Source organism: Anolis sagrei, chromosome 3, assembly GCF_037176765.1.
Source record: "Anolis sagrei isolate rAnoSag1 chromosome 3, rAnoSag1.mat, whole genome shotgun sequence".
In the NCBI taxonomy this organism is placed as follows: Eukaryota; Metazoa; Chordata; class Lepidosauria; order Squamata; family Dactyloidae; genus Anolis; species Anolis sagrei.
Genome location: NC_090023.1, coordinates 155,548,090 through 155,568,814, shown reverse-complemented (window position 1 = coordinate 155,568,814; position 20,725 = coordinate 155,548,090). Strand labels below are relative to the sequence as shown.

At 41.4% G+C, this 20,725-nt stretch overlaps 1 protein-coding gene across 2 annotated transcripts in view; it reads right to left on the bottom strand.

Annotated features, from left to right (window-relative positions):
* SH2D4B (SH2 domain containing 4B) overlaps window positions 1-20,725 on the bottom strand; it is a 144,653-nt gene that overhangs the window by 95,967 nt on the left and 27,961 nt on the right. For both annotated transcript variants that reach the window (XM_060769010.2, XM_060769012.2), the window contains exon 2: window positions 244-397. In XM_060769010.2, coding sequence (XP_060624993.2) covers window positions 244-397 — 154 coding nt within the window. The remainder of the gene's footprint in view (window positions 1-243; window positions 398-20,725) is intronic.

The window sequence follows — 20,725 nt, the reverse complement described above, 5'->3', positions numbered from 1 at the left end:
TTTTTTTTCAAGTGCAAATTGAATAGTCATAGCTTTTGTGGTTTCTATTTTTAAACAATCTCTGGCCTAAGAAAACTGGGTTATTTCATTTTTAAAAAAGAATAAAATTGAGAGGGGACTAAAGTCAAACACCAAAAATTGTTTTGAAAGGAACACTATAACTTTGCAGGAAAAATTACTAAAATATGGGTCTGCTCATCCAAGCCATAGGAATCAATCACTTTTGGTACTGCCAGTGCTCACCATAATTCTTCAGCTTCCTTCTGAGCTTGTTGTCTGGCTCTCTCTGCAATAAGTTCTTCTGAAATCTGTTCATAAGGTTTGTCTCCAGCAGCTTCACCCATAATCCAAACCCAGACCTCACCATCGGTCCCACGGAGCCACTGCACATGTTTATCTGAAACAGTCACCAAAATAGACACACAAGACATTGCTATCAGGAAACAGTGTTAGTAATTCATAGTCAGTGTGAGGATTTACATGCAGATCACAGACCTAAACAAGCTTTTTCATAGAAAAGAACCCAACATCATCATGTTGTACCAGTTTTATGATTGCACATGGCAGTTAACAAGTCAGTTAACATGAGTAAACCTCAGATCAAGCAATTGTTCTCATGTGAGTGAAGTTGTCTCAGTTCCTGAAGCACTTATTTTCTTTTCGATAACTGTAGCTGGGTTGAGGAACATTAGTTTTCTAGATATTTTGGACTTCAGAAAGCACTTGTAAATGTCTGTGTGTGTCTGAGACTTGTGGGACTTCAGGACATCTGGAGAAGTACAAGTTCCCCTCTTGCTGACCTACAGACAAATCAATTTTATCAGTTTTTACCTTATTCCAACCACTCTTAATAAATAGTCTGTGTCTCTCCCATATCAGCTCCTCCTTTCTATTATCAGGCTGCCTATATACAATACAGCTCTTCACAGCTGACCTCATAATGCAGTAACTGACCAGCCAAGATGACATCACAATACATAGCTGGAGGGCAAAATTATATCTTTGGAACTATGATTTCTCCTCTGCTGTTGAACATATTATATGTGGTTATAGGTAGCTGTTTTGCCCTATCATAATACATGTCTTTCCTGTATGGTAAAATTATCTCTAATCACTTGGTAGGATGGCCATGGCCAAGATGATCCATGTGACCATATTACGCCAAGAACAGCAAGCCCTGATGAGACATGACTGTGCTTACAAACTAATATTTTTACTATGTCAGAAAGGGGGGGGGGGTACAAATGAAAATAATAACAATAGCAATTACCTGTTCACTGCAGGATCCCAGTAAATTCCACAATATCTAACATTCATTAAAACATTAGAAATTGCTTGCAATGAGTAGAAAAGTTATAACTTTGGAACTACAATTTCTCCTCTGTTGTTGAACATATTATATGTGGTTATAGGTAGCTCTTGGGAAAATATTAGAATCATGGAGCAGTGATAATTCAAGAGTGATATAAACTTGAAAAAACTGAAACAAACCATTCAGAACAGGTTTAACAATGTAAGAGGGCAGATACAGGGTTTTTAATATTGTTATCTATATATATATATATATAAATGCTCTGTGCGTAATGAGTACCTTAAAAACAAAAGAACCAATGAACAAAATCACACCAAATTTGGCAACAAAATGTCTCACAACACAAGGAGTGACCATCACTCAAAAAATTATGATTTTGTCATTTGGGAGTTGTAGTTGCTGGGATTTATAGTTCACCTATAATAAAAGAGCATTCTGAACTCCACCAATGATGGAATTGAACCAAACTTGGCACACAGGACTCCCCTGACCAACAGAAAACACTAGAAGGGTTTGGTGGACATTGACCTTGTGTTTTGGAGTTGTAGTTCACCTACATCTAGAGAGCACTGTGGACTCAAACAATGATGGATCTGGACCAAACTTGGCACGAATACTCAATATGCCCAAATATAAACACAGATGGAGTTTGGAGGAAATAGACCTTGACATCTGGGAGTTATTGTTACTGGGATTTATAGTTCCCCTACAATCAAGGAGCATTCTGAACCTCACCAACGACATAATTGGGGCAAACTTCCCACACATAACCCTCATAACCAACAGAAAATACTATGTTTTCTGGTGGTCTTTGGTGACTCTTCTGACACCCCCCTGGTGATCCCCCCACAGGGTCTTGACGTCCCAGGTTGAGAAATGCTGCCAGTCCACCTCCCTTCACCAGGCCAAGAAAACATAATCAAAGCCCTCCTGACAAAGGGGCATCCAGCCATTCACACACACACACATATGTATATAACAGATGCAGTATCAAAGATTTGAAAGGGACCCCTAAAGAAGGACAATGATATGTTGTGTGTTCCAGAGTAGGCAGACCAGACAATCTCCACATCAACACTGACAAAGAAACAGCAATAAATACTGTTTACCCACAAGCAGAAAGACATTGCATATATTAGATACCAACACTTTCTCATTACTTTATTTTCCAGATCACCAGACAGGGCCACAACAACGCATGGCAGGGGACTGCTAGTTAAATATATGAGCAAACGCATAACCAAATATATAAAGAACCTTTAACCACAACACAAAGCACAAAAGGATATGAATGAAAGAAAGAAATCTGCTATAAAACTAACCCCACAACCTATTATAAAATTAACCATTACTGAGCAAATCTACTCAAACTCATCCTTGTACTACATCTATAGTTTAAGATGTCATTATATACAACTTAAACTATATTTGTCACTACATATACTACTATATATGTAGTGGCATATATAGTTTAAGTTGTATATAGTTTTAAAATAGATAGAAAGATACCACCTTAAAAAGTTGACTTCCCATGTGTCAAGGAAACAGCATATTTGCCTTTTCCCAATTTAGACCTAGCCCCAATTATGACAGTTGCATTTAATTGATAGTAAAAAAAAATAAACCCTAAATACAGAAAAGGAAACAAAAGACTGAGCTCTGGAGAGATAAAGCAGAAATCCACTTGTGGAGTTGACAACCGTTTCTTCCCCGAAGAAACAGAGAAGCACCTTTGTCAAAACATTAATGGAACTGCATGAATAAATTATGAAGAGTTGTTCATATATCTATCAAAACAGTGGGAATGTATGCAGTAAAAAGCAAGACGTCATAAGTTTTTCAATGAACGTTCATAACAATCCCAAAAAGTTTGACATAAAACAGTTTGTATGTTTGAGAGAGGGAAGAATCTGCAGATAAAGACAGCATGGGGAAATACTGCTTAAATGTTTGATGATGAAGTAGCAACAGAGAAGGTTCATATTATAAAGAAGAGGTAGAAAGCAGAAGCAAGAGTTGTATGTAACATTAAATCGAAGGTGGGAAAGCTACAAGTCAGCAGAATATAAGCAAAGTTCTTCACCACATTTCTCCCAAAAGGCAGGAATAATAAAGCAAAGACAGTGATAACAGTGCACTTTTTGTGGAAGTCTATTTAAAAACTCCACATGGACATGAAGTATATTGTTTTCATATGCAGGAAATAGGTTGAATCACAACAGCAAGCTTATATTCTGAAGAATAGCTTACACCAGTTTGTGGACAGTTACCTATGGACAGATATTTTATTACAAGCAGCTAATTCAAAAGCAAATTCAAACCCAAAGCAAAAGTGTTCTGCTTAATCCAGACTGACAAAGTTTTGAAACATAATACATCAGACATCACGATTGTGAAAAAAGAAAAAAGTTTGGATTATTGATGTTGCCATACAGGTGACAGTCGCATAGAGTGAAAAACAACAGGAAAAACTTCGCAATTTTCAGGACCTCAAAATCTAACTGCAAAGGCTCTGGCATAAACCAGTATATGTGGTCCCAGTTGTAATCAGCACACTGGGTGCCGTGCCAAAAGATCTCAACCGGCATTTGGAAACAATAGACATTGACAAAATCATTATCTGTCAACTGCATATAGATCTTGTTTGTTGTGACTTATTGTGTTTTTGTGTCAGTAAAATAATAATTATTGTTATTAAAGCTGTTAGGGATAGTTTCTTGGGTCTCGCACTCTGCTTTTTGTATTTTTTATTTAACCTCAACCCCCTCTCCTTCTTTTTTTAACATGAGAGTTAACCAAATCTACAGATAATAACACAGCCCAACCCAAAAAAAATCTTGGTTCAGAAACTTGCATTGGATGGACCACATCAGCTCTAGATTATTAAATATGGTTTTCTGTGTGCAAGCAAATGGTGACTATTGGATGGCATATATTCTGTATCAGAAACTAGAACAGATGTGGTCTAACCAATGCAATTTTCTGAATCAGCACCCCAAATAACCAAAGCGAATCTAAAACTGATCGACACTGATTCGTAACCCTTTTGGTACTAATGTTGGAGAGTGTTCCCTGGTCAAGTAGTCCCTGGTCAAAGTTGTCCCCGGTCAAAGTGGTCCCTGGTCAAGTGGGCTAGCCAAATAAAGGTTGATAACTACTGATATACACAAACTGAGAACTACTGATATACACAGTGTAATCAGGGTTTCTGAAAGGCATCTAACACAATCATTCAAGTCTATGGAATATGATTTCTCATAGGATCAATTCTTTCACACATTGGCAAGCAACCTGGTGGACTCAACTTAATGAAGTACTTTTATATGTAGAACTATACTTCTTTGGTTATTCACAGTCCTTAGACTTACCATGAAACTGCTACAGTCCCCCACCGACCACTTCATGCCTAGTCGAGAACATGAAGGATCAGAGAAGCATCTGGCTATATTTTTATAGATAGGCATGAAAGGATTTTTTAAAAAGCTACCCAGGTCTGCTGATGTTTTCTGGAAGAAATCCCAATTTCTTTATCAACCAAATGGAATAATGGATACAATACTGTTAGAAAAGCAAAAGGTTTATTTCGATCTGTGTGTGATACTACAAGAATGCCAGACAAATAGGGCTTAATGCATAGGACTTGACTGCAAGTTTTGAACATGTCCAGGAAACTTGCAGGAAAATTGAGTCATAATTTCTTTATGGATGAAGTAATCACAAATTGGTTATTACTTTTTTGAACAAATTTAATGCTTATAGAAACCTCTAGCTTTCAAAATGCAAACAAGGCAATTTTCACAAAGAATGCCTTTTGATCTGACAATCCATGAAAGTCAAGCACAAAGAGTTAAACTTTGAAACAGTATTCCTTTAAACAGTTAAATGTGGTTTTTTCCTGCTAGCACACACTCTTCTTTAGCTGTATATCTTAAATAATAGGCATTATGTTTTGTGGCTGGCCACTGGAAAGTAAACAAAAGTTTAGTTGAAGGCTTTCATGGCCAGAATCACTGGGTTGATGTAGGTTTTTTCGGGCTATATGGCCAAGTTCTAGAGGCATTCTCTCCTAGAATCATAGAATCATAGAATCATAGAATCAAAGAGTTGGAAGAGACCTCATGGGCCATCCAGTCCAACCCCCTGCCAAGAAGCAGGAATATTGCATTCAAATCACCCCTGACAAATGGCCATCCAGCCTCTGCTTAAAAGCTTCCAAAGAAGGAGCCTCCACCACACTCCGGGGCAGAGAGTTCCACTGCTGAACGGCTCTCACAGTCAGGAAGTTTTTCCTAATGTTCAGATGGAATCTCCTCTCTTGTAGTTTGAAGCCATTGTTCCGCGTCCTAGTCTCCAAGGAAGCAGAAAACAAGCTTGCTCCCTCCTCCCTGTGGCTTCCTCTCACATATTTATACATGGCTATCATATCTCCTCTCAGCCTTCTCTTCTTCAGGCTAAACATGCCCAGTTCCCTAAGCCGCTCCTCATAGGGCTTGTTCTCCAGACCCTTGATCATTTTAGTCGCCCTCCTCTGAACACATTCCAGCTTGTCAATATCTCTCTTGAATTGTGGTGCCCAGAATTGGACACAATATTCCAGATGTGGTCTAACCAACGCAGAATAGAGGGGTAGCATTACTTCCTTAGATCTAGACACTATGCTCCTATTGATGCAGGCCAAAATCCCATTGGCTTTTTTTGCCGCCACATCGCATTGTTGGCTCATGTTTAACTTGTTGTCCACGAGGACTCCAAGATCTTTTTCACACGTACTGCTCTCGAGCCAGGCGTCCCCCATTCTGTATCTTTGCATTTCATTTTTTCTGCCAAAGTGGAGTATCTTGCATTTGTCACTGTTGAACTTCATTTTGTTAGTTTTGGCCCATCTCTCTAATCTGTCAAGATCGTTTTGAATTCTGCTCCTGTCCTCTGGACTATTGGCTATCCCTCCCAATTTGGTGTCGTCTGCAAACTTGATGATCATGCCTTCTAGCCCTTCATCTAAGTCATTAATAAAGATGTTGAACAGGACCGGGCCCAGGACGGAACCCTGCGGCACTCCGCTCGTCACTTCTTTCCAAGATGAAGAGGAAGCATTAGTGAGCACTCTCTGTGTTCGTCCACTTAACCAATTCCAGATCCACCTCACCGTAGTTTTGCCTAGCCCACATTGGACTAGTTTCCTTGCCAGAAGGTCATGGGGGACCTTGTCGAAGGCCTTACTGAAATCCAGGTATGCTACATCCACGGCATTCCCCGCATCTACCCAGCTTGTAGCTCTATCGAAGAAAGAGATCAGATTAGTCTGGCATGACTTGTTTTTGATAAATCCATGTTGACTATTAGCGATGACTGCATTTGTTTCTAAGTGTTTGCAGACCGCTTCCTTAACAATCTTTTCCAGAATCTTGCCCGGTATCGACGTGAGGCTGACCGGACGGTAGTTGTTTGGGTCGTCCTTTTTTCCCTTCTTGAAGATTGGGACCACATTGGCCCTCCTCCAATCTGCTGGAACTTCTCCCGTTCTCCAAGAACTCTCAAAGATGGTTGCCAATGGTTCCGAAATGACTTCCGCTAGTTCCTTCAATACTCTTGGGTGTAGTTGATCTGGCCCTGGGGACTTGAACTCATTAAGAGTGGCCAGGTATTCCTGGACGACTTCTTTCCCAATTTGGGGTTGGATGTCCTCCAATCCCTCATCCACTCCATCTTGCTGAGGTTGAAGACTCTCTTTTTGTGAGAAGACCAAGGCAAAGAAGGCATTAAGTAGTTCTGCCTTTTCCCTATCCCTTGTCAGCATTGCCCCATCTTCTCCTCTCCCGCCTCCTCTCCCCTTTGTTCGGTTTCTGTGAAAGAGGTTATACCCCTCGATATCTACATTCCAGCGATAGGAGTCATCCCACCAGGTTTCAGTGATGGCTAAGATATCATATTTGTGGTTTTGTGCTAGAAGTTGGAGTTCGTCTTGTTTATTTCCCATGCTCTGTGCATTAGTGTAAAGACATGTGAGCCCCTGGGATCTTCCCTTGAGCTGTTTAATTGGGATTATTGTGCTTTTGGTACTTGGTCCTTGTTGTGTTTGTGCAGCCCTCCGTTTAGCCTTCTGGCGATTCCCAGACATTATGGGAAAAGTAGTGTTCGCAAGGCTGTTGTCCCCCTCCCCCGGTGGACCTAGTTTAAAGTGCGTCTAATGAGGTTTGCGAGTCTGTGAGCAAAAAGTTGTTTTCCTACTTGTGTGAGATGCACCCCATCCCTTGCCAGTAGACCATCCTCCTGGAATAGCAGGCCATGGTCGAGGAAGCCAAAGCGTTCCTCCTGACACCATTTTCTAAGCCAGTCATTGACCTGTACTATTTTTCTGGCTCTTGTGGGTCCGTGTCTTACAACAGGGAGGAGGGATGAAAAGACCACCTGTACATTACATTCTTTTAGCATTGCTCCTAGAGCTCGAAAATCATTTGTGATCTTTTGAAACGTATGCCTTGCAGTATCATTGGTTCCTACATGAATCAACATGAGGGGAGGACGGTGATAGGGCTTGAGGAGCCTGGTGAGCCTCTGAGTGATATGGTGTATTTTTGCCCCCGGTAGGCAGCATATTTCTCGAGCCATCCCATCTGGTCTGGAAATGACAGCTTCCGTTCCTCTAAGGAGGGAGTCGCCTACTACCAAGACCTGTTTACTTTCAGGAATGACAGGGCCCCTTTTGTGCAATGTAGTGTGTAGGTCTCCAGAAAAGTGATCCTGTTGGTGTGAATTGTGTAGGTGAAAAGTGTTGTCCTCCTCCTCGACATCCCCGGTGCATTCGTCAAGGACAATCCATTGAGATTCGTCCAAGAGCCTATGGTTCTCCTGTATGTGTTCCTGTTGCTCCTGGTCTATGGTTGGGGATGGTACACCTGCACGATTGTGCAAGTGTGAATGTTGTGAAGTGTTGTCCCAGTCAGGGCTATCCCCTGCACACTGATCAAGGATGAGCCACTGATCAGCATCTAAGCCATTCTGGTCTTCCCCAATATGTTGTGTTTCTTGGTCAGGTGCTAGTTGTGTGAGAATTTGGAATCTATTGTGTAACTGCAGCTGAGCGGAAGTATTCTGAGGAGGCTTCCGGGTCCTATGTGTCCTTCTAAGGGTGACATTTCTCCAAGCCTGAGGGTTGTCCACATCTGAGGTGCTGTTCTGTTGAGCCTCCCCGTAATGTTGGTGTGATATGGGCTGCGTGTCTAGGCCAGTGTGGTGTGTGGTGTCTAAGAACAGCTCAAGTTCCTGAATGTCCTTAAGGGTCTTAATACGGTCCTCGAGTTGTCGTATCCTATGGCCATATAGCCCAAAAAAAACCCACAACAACCCAAACAAAACTTTAATTAGCATTTGCAATTGCTGACAACATAACTCTCATTTTCAGAGGAAAGGTTATGAAGAGCACACATTTCTGTCAATGTCTAGTATCATCTGGACACTTAATATCTTTGAATTTCATTTATCAAAGACAATGTTTACAACAGAAAACAATGTATGTTTATGTCCAAACTGAGCAGAGTTATTAATAACATAGGATCTCATTTTTAAAAAGCCTAGCTTTGCTGCCGGATGGAGGGGGCAGTGGGGTAAATCTGTTGCCCCACATGCCACTCCCTTGCGGTAATGCTTTCCCCATCAAATGCTGGAAGCGTTGCCATCCTGGTGAGGAGCCATGCTGGCTCCATTGGAGCATCCAAGGATTTTTCTGCCCTGATTGGGCGCAGGGCCTCTGCCAGAAGTCACATGATGTTGTGTGATGGCCAGCATAGGGTTCCATCCCCCAAACAGGGTAGAAGCATTCTAGGACACTAAAATTGCCCCATCTGATGAGGTCCATAGTCTCTCGGAGATCTCTCATTCATAACCATAATTTGGGAATAAGTTTATAGTATTTAACAACAAAGCTGAACCAAGCTACTGCCTTACGCTGATTTAAATAATCCAGATATTATAAAGACCATCATAATTAAGTGCTTGTGGGTTAGAAAGGAACTTTCAAGGAGGTCCTGAGTTTGTGAGGTCTAAAATCTATTCACCTAAGGGCTGTGGTCTCCATTTATCAAGAAGACGGCTGTGCTATCCTCAACAAGTTGTCGGTGTGAGTAGAAATTATTTTAAAGGGAAATGTGACTACCATTCCTAAAACTTGCTCTGTTAATTTATACAGAGCAAAAGCAGCTAGGCCATGACCTTGAGGTAAGCACATGGCGCATTTCCCCTCTGCATCATTAATAGGTACAATGGCAGTTTTCCAGGAAGCAGAAGGCCATGACTAATATAACACTGAAAATATATACTTACCGTGACTCATAAACATACATAACACTGGCATTGGAATCATAATATTTGCTTGTGCTTTTCCAGTGCCTTCTATGACAGATTAATAGAAACCGTTTCAGGCTGAAGTTCACAGCAATGAACCCAGGAAACAAGGCCTTGGAGAGCAATTCAAAATGTAGGACTCTGGTCTAGAAGAGCAATTTGTCTCCAATGAAACTGCACTCCCCATCTAATATATGCCATGAACTGGAGTGCTTGTTTCCAGTCTCAAAGGCCTTTTTATATTTTAAAAAAACCCCAATGTTATGCAAAAAATGGGAAAGATAATTCATAGAATGCAGTAGGCAGTAATAATTTTGTTGAGATGACTGCCAACTCATCAATCCTTACACTAAATAGAAAACAATTTCATGACAGCCATAAAATCTGCTGGCCTACGTGTAGGGCAGGCAAGGAGCAAATTGCCTCTGTCCCATATAGCGTTTATGTCACTTAACCCACATTTTAACCCTTCAATTGAGGGAAATGTACAGGCTCTATTACACAGGCTGAATAGCCCACACTCACTGTGCAGTCACTCCTGGCTGTCTTCATTCTGAGAAGGTCTGCAGCAGTGGTTCCTGTGGATTTCCAGGTGTTTTGGTCTACAACTCCCAGAAATCCCAGCCAGTTTACCAGCTCTTAGGATTTCTGGGGACCCACAGGGGACTCACAGGTTAAGAACCAGTTGTCTACAGCATTTTCTTCCAACAGCTTTGTCTTTGGCTCTTGGCTCTTCTCCCCTGTACTCAATTCCCCTGGTTTTTTCATTGGGGACCCTTTTACATGGGCCACAAACCCTAAAAGCCAGTCCTGGGCATCCGCGTGGCATTCAGGGAATTCCAGTCCCCAATGCAGGATAACAATTCAAATTCAAACTGGCCCAGCTGTTTTCAGAAGCTACTTCTATCATTCCATTTCCCTTGTGCTTTGTGTCTCTAGGAAAAGGGGAGGGGGGCACTTGTCTTTGTTTGTTTGGTTTTTTGTCATTGCAGCAGCAGCCAAAAACCTTTTACCCAACCCTATGATGTTTTAACAAGAAATGTATGTTGCTATGAACAATTTGTGCAACATTGTCTTTTTTAAAAACACACATAGATTAGCAAGACACTGGCAATCAAAGATTTCCTATATTTGATGCAGCTGACTCTCCTGCAATGTCATGGTCTTATTTATTTCCTGGCTTCAGGAAAGGCAAAAGCTGCACATCACAAGTGCTGAACCTGACAGCACATAGAAGATGGCTTTGAAAGGCAAGCAGATCACAGGAGCTGTCTTCATAGACCTGTCAGCGGCTTATGATACTGTAAACCACCGCCTCCTCCTGAGAAAAATGGATAATATGACCCGCCTCATAGGAAATCTGCTACAAAACAGGAGCTTTTTGTTGAGTGCCAGGGCCAAAGAAGCAGATGGCGAAAACAGAAGAACGGCCTGCCTCAGGGGAGCATGCTTGCTCCACCAATGTTCAACATTTACACAAATGACCAGCCATTGCCAGAAGGGACAGAGAGTTTCATCTATGCTGATTATAGTGCCATTACCACTCTAGCGGGGAACTTTGTGATGGTTGAACAGAAGCTCTCCAAAGCTTGAGGTGCTCTTACTGCCTATTGCAGGGAAAACCAGCTGATTCCTAATCCACCTAAAACTCAGACATGTGCTTTTCATCTTAAGAACAGACAAGCATCCCGAGCTCTGAGGATTACCTGGGAAGGAATCCCACTGGAGAATTGCAGCACACCCAAATACCTGGGAGTTACCCTGGACCATGTTCTGACATACAAGAAGCACTGCCTGAATATCAAGCAAAATGTGGGCACCAGAAACAATATCATACGAAAGCTGACTGGCACAACCTGGGAATCGCAACCAGATACAGTGAAGACATCTGCCCTTGTGCTATGCTACTCTGCTGCTGAGTATGCATGCCCAGTGTGGAACACATCTCACCACACCAAAACAGTGGATGTGGCTCTTAATGAGACATGCTGCATTATCACAGGGTGTCTGCGCCCAACACCACTGGAGAAATTACACTGTTTAGACAGTATTGCACCACCTGACATCCGCCGGGAAGTAGCAACCAATAGTGAAAGGACCAAGGCAGTGACATCTCCGGACCACCCCCTGTTTGGGTATCAACCAGCATGCCAATGACTTAAATCAAGAAATAGTTTTCTAAGATCTACAGAGACACTTGCTGGAACACCTCAGCAAGCAAGAGTCCAAAAGTGGCAGGCTCAAACCCAGAACCTCAATCAATGGCTGATACCAAATGAGAGACTCCCTGCTGGGCACACAGAAAACTGGGCAACTTGGAAGGTGCTGAACAGACTGCACTCTGGCACCACGAGATGCAGAGCCAACCTTAAGAAATGGGGCTACAAAGTGGAATCCACGACATGCGAGTGTGGAGAAGAGCAAACCACCGACCACCTACTGCAATGCAACCTGGGCCCTGCCACATGCACAATGGAGGACCTTCTTGCAGCAACACCAGAGGCACTCCAAGTGGTCAGCTACTGGTCAAAGGACATTTAATCAACTACCAAGTCTGCAAACTTTTTGTTTTTTGTTTTTGTTTTTTGTTTTGTTTGTTTGTTTTTAATGCAATACAACTATTTTGGTTCGCTCCTGACACGATAAACAAATATGGTCTTATTTGTAAGTAATTTGTCAGGCTCTCTGAGTTAAGCTCACTCTGCATCTTGACGCAACATGTGTTTGATCAATAAATACAACAAATATAAGAAAGCAACAGGAACATCTCTGCACTTGCAATGTTTTATATTTGTCTGATCAAGTTTCTATTCAATTAAATTTGTACATTAAGTGAACTGAATTGGAAACTCTGCCTTGAAGCCATAAAAACTTAATTTCCTTTCCGGATATGAGTTGATCAGCTACTCGTCTTATCTTCTATGGTGCTTGATAAAAAGTTGTTCTACAAGTCACCTAATATTGTATGGTATGCTCTATAAAGATTCTATACAGCCACTACAACATTTATAAGTTTTATAAAATAGCAAAAACTGAATGGCACAATACCTTTGTAGAAACACCAATCGATCAAGCTATTGATAAAACACAGATGTCCAGTGGGTAAAAATGTTTCAGTATTCATAAAGGAATGGCTGGAAAGTATTACATTACAACATACATTTGTCAACTTTGGAAGATTATTGACATCACAAATCAAGATCTCACAAGATCCGGAATAGAATATGCTGAAGCAAACACGAAGTTCATGACAGACATGTTCCAAAACACTTGCCAAAATCCATTCGGTTCTGAGAAGCAGAAACTGAGGAGTTTGTTTACTGGTAGAAATTGAGCAGATGTTGTCAGTGACCTTTTAAATCCTCCCTCCAAATGAAGATGCTTACTTCAGGTTCAGGCAGACTGTCATAAAGTGACCCTTAAAGTGGACTGACAGAATTCCCACATTAGATATGAAATCATTTCTTGTGTATCACAAGAGAGTACAAGTCATAATCAAACTGCATAGACTGAAAATTGACATAACTCTGGAGAAATGATTTTGACTACAGATTCATATTCTCTCAATAACAGATGTCCCACAACATGCACTTTGGATCAATTCCTTGGTCATTAGCACATAAAAAACAACAAGAGCTACCTTAGCTGCTGAGCTCAAGAAATTGATATTACCAACCAAGATTAGGAATGTGGGGCTTCCCAGAAGCTTTAGTGCATTAGCTTGATGAAATGGACATTATATAAAGGGCACAGAGTGACTATATTACTTTGTGTGACAGTAGACAATGCACTTAGGAATTTTTTTTCTTAACTATGCCATAAAATAATAAGAAGAATGTTATGCTTGCTGTAAACCAGACTGTGTTATAAAGATTGCAGAATGTGTATATTGAGAATGCTACCCCCTTTCTTAAAACCTTCCTTTGTATCTGGGTTACCATTGCCATTGTGTAAACAGAATGCTAGGTTACATAGACTTTGGGCCAGATCAACTAGGGCTGTTATTGTCTTCTTAGAAAAAAAGGAAACTCTACAGAACAAGAACCTCATAAGAGGCCAAAAAATACTTTACTTACTTTACTTACTTACTTACTTACTTAGGCAATCCCTTGTTATCCAAGTAGGATAGTCTTCCAGAATCAGTATTCTGGTGGGTCCGTAGGTGACTGTGGATCCCTATTCTTGATCTGCATCTTCTCCTGCAGTGAAGGCATTGGTTTCCAGGTGGAAGGCGATCTCGGTTGGGGTTGGCTTGACGCGCCTTCCTCTTGGCACATTTCTCTCTTTCACCCTCCATTCATGCCTCTTCAAATTCTGCAGCACTGCTGGTCACAGCTGACCTCCAGCTGGAGCGCTCAAGGGCCAGGGCTTCCCAGTTCTCAGTGTCTATGCCAGAGTTTTTAAGGTTGGCTTTGAGCCCATCTTTTAATCTCTTTTCCTGTCCACCAACTTTCTGTTTTCCATTCTTGAGTTCGGAGTAGAGCAACTGCTTTGGGAGACGGTGATCGGGCATCCGGAAAACGTGGCCGGTCCAGCAGAGTTTATGGCGGAGGACCATCGCTTCAATGCTGATGGTCTTTGCTTCTTCCAGCATGCTGATGTTTGTCTGCCTGTCTTCCCAAGAGATTTGCAGGATTTTCCGGAGTCAGCGCTGATAGAATCGCTCCAGGAGTTGCATGTGACGTCTGTAGATAGTCCACGTCTCGCAGGCATATAGCAGGGTTGGGAGGACAATGGCTTTATAAATAAGCACCTTGGAATCCCTACAGATGTCCTGGTCCTCAAACACTCTCTGCTTCATTCGGAAAAGTGGTGCACTCGCAGAGCTCAGGTGATGTTGTATTTCAGCATCAATGTTGGCTTTGGTGGAGAGATGGCTGCCAAGGTAGCGGAAATGGTCAACATTTTCTAATGTTACACCATTAAGCTGTATCTCTGGCATTGGAAAGGAATTGGCTGGTGACTGCTGGAAGAGGACTTTGGTTTTCTCGATGTTCAATGACAGGCTGAGCTTCTCATATGCTTCTGCAAAGGTGTTTAGAGTGGCTTGTAAATAGAAGGATAGCTTCTCCTCAAGCTTAGCTAGTAAAACAGGTAGATGGGCTTGGTTGATACAGGGACTAATCATTTTCAAAAAGCATCAGGACCCACATGGGGTGCACCAACTCCCAAAATTATTCTGGAAGTCTACAGTTTGCTGAAAGCTTTATTACTCACATAGGCTACCTGTAGAGTGGGACATGATTTTTTTTTTCAAACAGAATTAAGGAGAACTATAACCCTGTAGGTCTTGCATTCCTGAGTGGAGAATCAATTACTGCAGCCAATCTATGCTACAAATGAAAACAGTGGGCAAATCCAGGAGCAAACTTCAGATTAACATGAAACTTTCGGTTACAAAGTTACTCAGAACTTTATTGAAAAAAGTCTCAGATTTTTTGTCACATATAAAATAAGTGAATATTAGTCTGTTACTTCATGCCCAACATGCCACAAATATGTTCAATCATTACTATCTGTGACAACATAACTTCAAATCTATGCCTTCATTGGGTAAGGTGGCCAGTGCTTTCACTGGTCACGGCAAACTTATTTTTTAAAAAAAATCTTATAATTTATGGTCTGAACTCAATTGATTTTTCTCTTGTAACAGAGAATTTAGTCTCTCCTATACTATTACAAATATTTTTGTGCTCTTGCTCTCTCTTTCTCTCCCCCTGGCTGCCAGTGCTCCAATCCTGGTTCGTGTGATTCTCAATCTGACAAGCATATACATTTTTGCTGTTGTTACAATGTAATTCCTAAATTACATTATAAATAATAATTAGAATTGACACTGTGGCCTGAATCCTATTATTAGCTTCAACTACAGTAGACCCACAGAATTAATGAGATTTAAGTTTCAACTCTATTCAATAGGTGATTCAATGGGCCCACTTTAGTTGGAAATACCAGCAGGATTCAGGCTGGTAATTTGTGGGAAACTTCAGCAGCAAGGCATATGGTAGTGACAATCATGATAAGAGGAAAAGAAAAATGCCTATGGCCATCATAGGAAGAAAGACCAATCTCAGTGGGATAGAGGACAGAGGAAAGCATATGCAGCTATTTTTGAAAGAAGGCTGGCTCTCACATGCATGTTCTTCATGCCTGTGGCATGAAACAGTGATTTGCATGTATTAATAAATTATATCAAATCAAAAAGTGCTGTACTATGCAACATTTTTCATGGTTGTACTCACTGGCAGTTAGATTTCATGTCCTTTTTAGTTTAGGCAGAAAGGGTTTTTGGTAACTCCTTATTTGGTTACGTTTTTCAAAAAAAAATCAAATCCCTTTCTGTATCATATGGCTTTTCCTTTGTTATCTGGGGGTGGATCTAGACAGACCCTTTATTGCAGGAGTTACCACAATAAAAAGGGGACTGATCAGATTACATCCTGGACAAAACCGGATTAATTCACCACAAACCAGGAAAACCCTGTTTTGTTGCAAATTAATTTGATAGTGGGCTTATTCCACATCTTCTTGGAAGGTGCAGGATAAACCTACTATTTCCGGTGTCTGGACTGCAGAACACTGCAGTCCAGACAGTATTCCCGTGGTTTTCAGTGTTAAATTAGCTTGGAAAAATATGGGAATACCTTCCCAAAACCCCTTTAAAAGCCCTTTTAAAAAAAACGTTCTTTCCCGGCCTCCACTGGCAAACTGTGGTAGCTCTTCAATGAAGGCTGGGTAAGTACTTTTCTTTTTAAAAGGTTTTTAAGGGCTTTTGGGGAAGGGGGAGTAGAGTGTCCCAGTGTTCTCCCGGGCCCGTCCTGGAACATGAATGCTCCTGGAATAAAGCCCTGTCTGGAAAGGTCCTGGGCAGGCATGTAGCCAGGGGGGGGGGCTCGGGGGGCTTCAGCCCCCCCCCCCGAAATTCTCATGGTGGTTCGCGAAAAGGCCTTACTGGTGCATTATTTAAACTGTTATGTTTATTCATATCATGATCTGATAACCATACTCAATATATCCCATATGCATGAGGGTATTGGGGTAATGATACGAAAGGTTTGCTAGGCTAGACCCTCTTTCACTCAGACTCAGCCCCCCCTGAAACTCATCCCCCCTGAAACCCCCCTGAAAAAAATTCACCCCCCCCCCCCCCCGAAACGAAATCCTGGCTACGGGCCTGGTCCTGGGAGTCATCTACTCACACTTTTTCCTGGACTGGGAAACCTGGGAAGTCTAAGAATGGCCTTTTACTAATAGAGGGAAAAACTTATGACTCAAAATGAAGAAAAAGATCAGGGCCTTCAGTTACATAGGGCTGGGTGGAATCTGGAGATGTGCCTTGTTTCAACAAACAACTATTGAATGACATGCTACATATATTCATATGCTCTGACCGTATGTGCTGCCGAGGACTACGTTCAACAAAGATGAATCCACAAGTTTTTGTCAAAGGAACAGTCTGAGACCTTGTCCACACTGACAAAAAAAAACTGGTTAGCACTGCATTTTCCCAGTCTACGTTGATACCACTACCCCCACCCCTTAAAAAAGGATCTATATTTAGGGATTTATAGTTTTCCAAGAGCAACTAGCCAGAATGAAATAGAGCAGTGTTTTCTCTTTTGCATAAAGCTTCCAGGCCTCATCATCATCTCCTGACCTCTCTCTCTCTCTCTCCTGTATAAACTATATTTTTCCCACTTTTATTCCTATAAATCTATTAAACATGTAGTATGTTACTTCTGGGAAAGAAAAACATTAACCTTTACCTGACCTATGTCAGGAAGCAAATTATCCAGCTATTGTTTCACATTGAGAAATGGCCCCAAGACTTAGGAGACTTTGGGTTATTGTAACATTCTTTATCTGGCTGGCCTGGAAATAAGACATAATCATGCTTAGACATCCAAAGCCAAAACTTATATTCATTCCTTTCTGTTTAACTCTTATCCTTTGATATAATGCATCTGCTTTCCATGTCTAAAACTGTACTTTATTCTGCCTTATTCTTAAATGTACTAAATATATAGATTTAAGGCAAATAATATAACAAGCAATAGGCGTCTTTGTTTGCCTAGCCCAAACCAAGACTACAGAGATCAGCTTCTTTTGTTCTCCAGGGCCTCTGTTTCATAATCCCATCATTCCCACTCTGGACCATTGCTGGTCTGGAATGCCAGTACTCCCTGGAAACTCCTCTCCGCCCACAGAGCTTTCCTGGCTGGGAGGGGATTTCCAGCCACATAATCGGAGCTCAACCATCTAAAAACAGAAGAGGGAGTATTCAAAGTGGAACAATGGACCTGGTTGTATAAAACTGGTTGTGCAGAGCATATGCTCCCTTATGCTTATAATTTTTGCAGTAGGAGCTCACAAGCATTGCATCTTGGCCAATGCCTTTGCTTCACTGGGGAGTTTTTCATCTGGCACTTTGGTTATTAATTAATAATTATGGTTTGGCATAAATGTTCACCAGACTGAATTCTCTCATTTAATTGTGGTCTAAAATTCCATATCAAAATCTGCAGTAATCCCATTAAGGCTATACATAATCACACACATAATAATCTATATAAATAAAATGTAATGTTAGTTCGTGCTACCATCATAACTCAAAAACCACTGGGGGAAATGACACCAAATTTGGACACAAGACACCTAACAGTCCAATTTATGTCCTCCGCTCAAAAAAATTGACTTTGTCATTTGGGAATTGTTGTTGCTGGGATTTATAGTTTACCTACAATCAAAGAGCATTCTGAACTCCACCAATGATGGAATTGGGCCAAACTTAGCACACAGGGCTCCCATGACCAACAGAAAAAACTGGAAAGGTTTGGTGTACATTGACCTTGAGTTTGGGAGTTGTAATTCACCTACATCCAGAGAGCACTGTGGACATAAACTGATGGGTCTGGACCAAACTCTACACAAATACTCCATATGCCCAAATGTGAACACTGCTGGAGTTTGGGAAAAATAAAATCTTGACATATGAGAGTTTTAGTTGCTGGGATTTATAGTTCACCGCCAATCGAAGAACATTCTGAACCCCACCAACAATGGAATTGAACCAAACTTGGCACACAGTTCTCCCATATCCAACAGAAAATACTGGAAGGGTTTGGTGGGCAGTGTCTTTGGTTTTGGAGTTGTAGTTCACCTACATCCAGAGAGCATTGTGGACTCAAACAATAATGGATATGGACCAAACTTGACGCAAATACTCAGTATGCCCAAATGTGAACACTGGTAGAGTTTGGGGAAAATAGAACCTTGACATTTGGGAGTTGTAGTTGCTGAGATTTATAGTTTACCTATAGTTAAAGAGCATTCTGAACCCCACCAACGATAGAATTGGGCCAAACCTCCCACACAGAACCCCCATGTAGGCCACAGCAACGCGTGGCAGGGGACAGCTAGTAATAAATAATAAACTTTATTTATACCCTGCCACCATCTCCCCAATGGGGACTCAGAGCGGCTTACATGGGGCCAAGCCTGAACAACATATTACATCAAAATAAAACCAAACCATGAACAACAAGCAACATCATCAAAAGGAAAAAAATATGTATACAATAACAAAATAGCATTACAATAAACAAAAAACACAGTTGCAGTAACAGTGGGTGGGCCACATGTACAGGATAAAAATTTAAAAACTCTAATGAAATGAAAATAGGAGCAAGTTATTTGCAGGGAGCTCATAAAGACACACTGGGTTGTGAAACTAAACTTCCCATTTGGGGGGGCGTGTACTCCAGTGACAGAAGCGGGAGCAATAGTGTCATGTTGTGCACCTACTCACCAAAGGCACAGAAGAAGAGCCAGATTTTAAGGTTCTTTTTAAAGATTTCTAGTGTGATCTCTCTAGATAATGAGTTCCAGAGTCGGGGAGCCACAGAGGAGAAGGCTCTCTCCCTTGTGCCCACAAGTAGAGCCTGTGAGATTGGCAGGGGCGAAAGGAGGGCCTCCCCCAAAGATCGAAGGGCCCGGGTTGGTTCATGGAGAGAGATATTGCAGTGAGATGCCCAGGGGCGGCTCAACCTATTACGCAAAGTAAGCATTTGTGGTATAGTTGATTTTGCCTAGGGGCACTCTTGAGGCGCTCTTGGGGGAAAATAGACCTTGACATATGCGAGTTGTAGTTACTGGGATGTATAGTTCACCTACAATCAAAGAGCATTCTGAAATCCACCAATGATTGAATCGAACCAAATATGGCACACAGAACTCCCACGACGAACAGAAATTATATATCAGTGTTTGGTTGGGGGGAGGGGGTGCCAAAATACTGTTTGCTTACCATTGAAAATTACCTAGGGCCGCCTCTGGAGATGCCATAACTAGACACATATTTTACACTGCCAAACTCATTTTTGCTGTTGGAGGAGGCTCACATTATCTTCAACCAAATTGCTGTGGATGCCCTGGTTTTGGAAGCTTGTTTTTTTTCCCCCATAATGCATACAAATTAATGTATTTTCTGTTGAGTGGAGGTGCAGTAATACTGATATGTGAGTATATGAACACATGAATCTTCTGGGTTTTTTTTGTTTTAAAAATTCAACCCAGGAAAGAACAATTTCCTGGTGCAAATGCTCACTTCCCATCAACTAATTCCACCCACCACTAACTCCTCTCTGCAAACCTGTAATGAAGGTAAGGTGACATGGTGACATGGTCATGTATCTAAAAGTCTAGATTTTTTATAAAAACTCACTGTAAAGAACAATTTATGTCTTTATTGTTGTTTTGAAACCAATTGCATTCCAATGATTGGAACTTCATCATCACAGACATTGTGTGCCAGAATCAGAACACCTACAAGGTGAATATGATTTTTTTTTTAGTCTGTGTAAACAAGCTCTGTAAATCCACACTGGCCTCTTGCAACCAGGTGTCAAGTTTCTTATAGAAGCCTGTAATGTATGCTTTTGTTCCATCCATTCTGACTGATAGAATCAATGGGGCAGATGCCACAGACCAAGGTGACTTCCACACATTGGAATCAACTTAAGAATCCATGAAAGAAAACCAGTCTCTGTCACTGACAAAAGTTGGGCAGGCAAC